Source organism: Delphinus delphis, chromosome 15 (genome assembly GCF_949987515.2).
Source record: "Delphinus delphis chromosome 15, mDelDel1.2, whole genome shotgun sequence".
NCBI classification, from domain to species: Eukaryota; Metazoa; Chordata; class Mammalia; order Artiodactyla; family Delphinidae; genus Delphinus; species Delphinus delphis.
In genome coordinates, this window is record NC_082697.1 from 43841087 (window position 1) to 43845871 (window position 4785).

General features: G+C 59.6%; 1 protein-coding gene across 1 annotated transcript; it reads left to right on the plus strand.

The window, feature by feature from the left end:
- The first annotated feature begins 328 nt into the window (after window positions 1-328).
- On the plus strand, window positions 329-4138 carry LOC132438662 (cystatin-C). Its single transcript, XM_060032925.1, has 3 exons — window positions 329-675; window positions 3137-3250; window positions 3799-4138. Exons 1-3 carry the CDS (start codon window positions 424-426, stop codon window positions 3907-3909), a joined length of 477 nt encoding a protein of 158 aa, XP_059888908.1. The 5' UTR covers window positions 329-423; the 3' UTR covers window positions 3910-4138.
- The last annotated feature ends 647 nt before the right edge of the window (window positions 4139-4785 follow it).

A 4785-nucleotide genomic window follows, 5' to 3' on the forward strand; every position in this document is an offset into this window, starting at 1 on the left:
AGGGGGGGCCGAGAGACGCCCCTTCCCCCTTTCAGACCAGGAGGCAGAGCTCGGGGTTACAAGCATCGCCGGCCTCAAGGAGGTGACACCTTCTGCGAGATCGGGGTGAGCCGGGCTGAGGAGCGCGGGAGTGGGAAAACGGGACTCGGAGAGGAGGACCGGGACTGGGAAAGAGTGAGCCGGGTCGGGCGGGTAGAGAAGCGAGAGGAGGGGCAGGATTGGGGGAGGGGCGGGACTAGGGCGGAGGACAGGGGCGGGCGGAGGACAGGGGCGGGCGGTGGGGAGGGGCGGAAGAGGAGAAGCCAGGCGGGCGGGGGCGGGGCATCCGGGGCAGCCCAGGGATAAAGACTCGGTGGCTGGCTGGGCTGTGCTCCTGTCACCGGATCGCTCTTCGGCTGCAGCTCCGTCCGCCTCCGAGAGATCATGGCCGGATCCCCGCGCACCCCGCTGCTTCTGCTGGCCGTCTTGGCCCTCGCCCTGGCCCTGGCCCTGGCCGTGAGCCCTGCGGCAGGGCAGGGCGCCAGAAAGAAAGGCCTGGTGGGCGGCCTGATGGAGGCGGACGTCAACGAGAAGGGCGTACAGGAGGCGGTGTCCTTTGCCATCACAGAGTACAACAAGCAAAGCAACGACGCCTATCAGAGCCGCGCGGTGCGCGTAGTGCGCGCCTTCAAGCAGGTGCGTCCAGTCTGGGAGGGGGCACAGGGCCGGGATGCGGGGGCCGGGGAGGGGGCGCGGAGCCCCGGGTGCAGGGGCTGGGGGCGCCGGGCCAAGCTACAAGGCAGGGGCGCCGGGGCCGGGCAGCCCTGAATGCGGGAGGCCGGCCCCCGAGAGGGCGTGGCCTGCGCGCTCACCAGCCCCGCCCCCTCAGCCCTCCCAGCTCTCGGGAGGGCAGCTCCCAGCCCCTTGAGGCCCCGGGGGATCGCAAGGGACGCGGACGGACTTCTCACCCCCGCGCAGCCCCCGACCTTTTCCGGCGCTCGCAGCCCTTCGCGAGACCGGCCGGCCCTGTCGGTCGGCGCTGGGGTCAGGGCCCAGCCTCCTGGGACCCGGGGGCTTGGCGCGAGTTGTCAACTAAATGACCCCAGGCGAGGTAAAAACAGACCCACACCTGTCTGTCCTCCTGGCTCTGCCACTGAATGCCCTTAAGCACTGTTTCCTTTTAACTTTTTATTTTGACATGATTTCAGACTTAAGAAGCAGTAGCAAAAAGAGCACATACGATCACTGTAGATTCTTCACCCAGATTCTTCAAACGTTAAAAAGTTGACATAGTTGCTTGATCCACCTCATCCCACGTACACGTGTGTAGGGATGTATATATGCATTTATTTTTCTGAACCCTTTGAAGGTAAACACTTTTGTGTATATTTCCTGAAAACAAGGTTATTTTCTTCCATAACCACAATACAGTTTTGAAAAGCAGGACTCTTTAATACACAGGCCTTATTCAGATGCCCCTGATCGTCCCACTGTGTCCTTTATAGCCAAGGACACTCCCAGGCCACACGATGCAGCCACTGTCCTGCAGCCCCTTTTACTCTGGAGCAGCCCCTGGGTTGTCTCATGACCTTGGCGTTGTTTCTGAAGGGTCCAGCCAGTTGTGGCTCAGACTGTCAGTGGGTTTGGGCTGGCCTGATGTTTCCTCGAGATGAGAGAGCCTCTGGTCACACAGAAGAGGCATGCTCCCCTCTGAGCCTCCTGTCAGCAGATGCCACTAAACGTACCTGGCCACCATGTGGTCGTGTAGCGGCATTGGGGACAGACACTCTGAACATCCTCCAGGGCACCCGGAGGTCATCAGCAAACAGACAAGTCCGTGAGTTGGCCCGTGGTGTCCAGTGTGTCCCAGAGCAGGGGGTCTGGCGTAAGAATACAAAGCTTCCTGGACCGTCGCTTCCGCCTGCAGGTCACATGCATGGGAGCAGCCTCTGGGCTATGACATCTCACTCCCACCCTGAGATGGGCACGCGGTCGCTGACAGCCTGACCTCTGCCTCTGTCAGCCTGCCTGGGTTCTGGCCAGATAAGGAGCCCACTGTCAGAGTTGAGAAGCGGGCAGGAGGGAGAGTTAGGACGGGCTACAGGGCCTTGCGCTGGTCCTTGAAGGAAGGCTAGAATTTAGACCATCCGGCCTGCATCCCTTTGGAGAGCAGGACGCAGCCACACAGCACCGAGAGTGTGGTCCTGCATGCCAGCCATAGGGCTCCCTGCCGCCTTCTCTTGACACTTCAGAAGATGGGTCACGACCAGACCCATTTCTCCTCCTGCAGCAGTGGGCTGGTGCTGTCCCCTTCGGATAGGACCTGCTCTCTCCATTCACCAGGTCCCCTCCAGCCTGCTCCTCTCCAGTGTGACACTAGCTCACTGGCCACATGGGGAAGCTGACAGCAGAGGGATCATGGGTCTACCAGGTGGGGTCCGGAGCCTGGTCCCTGGCCCCTCATTCCGTGTTTCTCCAGGTTCTAACGAAGCATGTCTGGGATGCCTGTGTGAAGCCAGAGTTCACGTCTATTCTGTAATCTCAAGTGTAAAAGGCACGCAATATATGACACACTTGAGAAATATTCCCGTCAAAAACGACACCTAAGAGGAAGGCATTCCAGGCGGTCTTTTATTGGCCTAAACGTCCGCGAACGTGAAGCTCTCATTTTCTTCTGTTCTGGGAGGGAATAAATAAACCTGGGCTACATGCAGGGAATGGGATGCTGTGGGCTCCGCCCTGGGGACTGGAGTTCAGCGTACGTGTAATCACCAGGCAGCAGCTTTCCTGCGGATGCAGTGTGGACTCTTGACACAGGGCCACCATCTTGCGCTCAGTCCCCTCCCTGGTCCTGGGCGCTGGCCAGTTGCTTGCCTGTACCCAGGCTGGCTCCTCGGAGCTGTGCCTTCTGTTCCTGGACCCAGTTAGAGCGTTGGTCCCTGGCTTCCCCCTCTGTGTCCCTGTGGGAGATGCCTTGTTGGAGCAGCTGGTAAACAAGTTCCGGGGAGGGCCTGGGGCACAGCGGCCGTCAGGAGGCGGCTGTGCTTCCTGGGTGTGGCTCTGGCAGCCTGTGAAAGCGGGGAGCGGTGGGAAGAAGGTAACCACGTGTGTGCAGCCGGCAGGTGTTGGTAAGGGTGTGTGCTCTCTCCGTGTCCAGGTTGTGTCCGGGATGAACTACTTCTTGGACGTGGAGATTGGCCGAACCACGTGTACAAAGTCCCAGGACAACTTGGACAACTGTCCCTTCCATGACCAGCCACAACTGAAAAAGGTTCGTGCCTGATGGGAGCAGGGGTTGGGGTGCCCATGGGGGCGCATCGCGGGTGCCTGCCGGGGCTGTGAGGGGAAGGGTATGTGTGTGCACGTGACTGCTCTGGCTTTATGGGGTTTTAGCTGGGGAATTGGGGCACCGTCTGCTTTGGGGATTGTTGCCTGCGGGATGGAGGACCCAGCTGCGGGTGTTTGCTGGGAAGGGAGAAAGGGCCCTTTAATCCCAGCCTCGCGCCCCCGTCCCCGGGCAGATTAGAGGGAATTGGAGGCCTGTAACCGGCCCACCATGCCACCTGCTCACCAAAGGCCAGACTCTCCCAGGGGCTTGGCTGGTTCTCAGGGGTCTCGGCCCCAGGGAGGGCTGCACTCCTTTGTCACCCCTCCCGGGCCCCACCTCTGCAGGGGCTTTCCTGGACCTGGGTCCCAGCCCCTGGGTCCTCCCCTCTGGTCCTGTCTCAGTGCCAGCCTGCTGGGGGTGGGGGCTGGGGCCAGTGCACTTGCCTCTTTAAGTGTAACCCTGACCAACCATCCCTCTCTTCCCTTTCGCAGCAAAAGCTTTGCAACTTCCACGTTTATGTCGTCCCCTGGTTGAACACCATCTCCCTGACGAATTTCAGCTGCCAGGATGAATCGGGGACTGGGCATCAGGCAGGCCGCTGACTGCCTCTCACTCACACCCCCCCAGAGCGCTCACACCTCCCTCCGATGGGTGGCCCGCCTGGTGGATGTGCCCTCCGTGTGCCGTCCCAGCAGACACACAGAGAAGGCTCCTTGGGCATTTTTGGTACGGCTAAGGGGCTCTAACTCATTTCTTTCTTCTAATTGCTTTCCAAGTGAACCAAATGCCCTCGCTCTGCTATTTTACTCAATAAAAAAGTAACAGCAGCTACTCCTCGAGTTGCTCACTGTCTCGGGCGGTGCAGCGGGAAGCATCTAGGCAGTTACTTTATGAAGGCACCCCGTCTCGCTGGCTCTGAGGGCAGGCAATGGGGAGGGGCGGGGAGCGGGCGTGGCAGGCGAGCTGGGCCTTCAGCTCTCGTACTCCTGATAATCGGACAAGGGAGAGGAGGGGGGACCTAAGCTGCTGACCCCAGAGACTCAGCTGCTGTGTCTGCAAATGAGTCAGACTGTGTGCTGGGGCTGGACAGGAGGCTGGGGAGGTGATGGAGCCTGAGACCTGAGTCACCCTCCGAGGGGCTGCACGTGTGCTGAGCTGATCAGACTCCTGGGATGACTCTCACTGGTCACGTTCCCTAGAAGCAAAATAATGATTTAACGTCTACCTCTTTCCACAAACAACTTCGGGTACCTACGAAAAAACAAAGACCAAAAGTATGTGTAACTGATGGAGTGAGGGAATACGGGTCAGAATCAAGGTCAAACAGGTCGGAATTGGGAATTCAATAGCGTGAGAGCAGGGCTTCTCTGATACATTTCGGGAGCCGTGGAATCCACAAGGATTTTGCCGATTTACACCCCTCCTTCTGTTCTCTGGGCTCCTAGATAAAACGGGTCTTAGCGCAGAACTCCACGTAA

Bases quoted from the DNA above. Each gene is read 5' to 3' on its own strand.
- LOC132438662 (XM_060032925.1), top strand. From the start codon at position 424: ATGGCCGGATCCCCGCGCACCCCGCTGCTTCTGCTGGCCGTCTTGGCC. The intron at 676-3,136 runs GTGCGTCCAGTC...CTCCGTGTCCAG, and splicing joins TAGTGCGCGCCTTCAAGCAG to GTTGTGTCCGGGATGAACTA. The intron at 3,251-3,798 runs GTTCGTGCCTGA...TCCCTTTCGCAG, and splicing joins ACCAGCCACAACTGAAAAAG to CAAAAGCTTTGCAACTTCCA.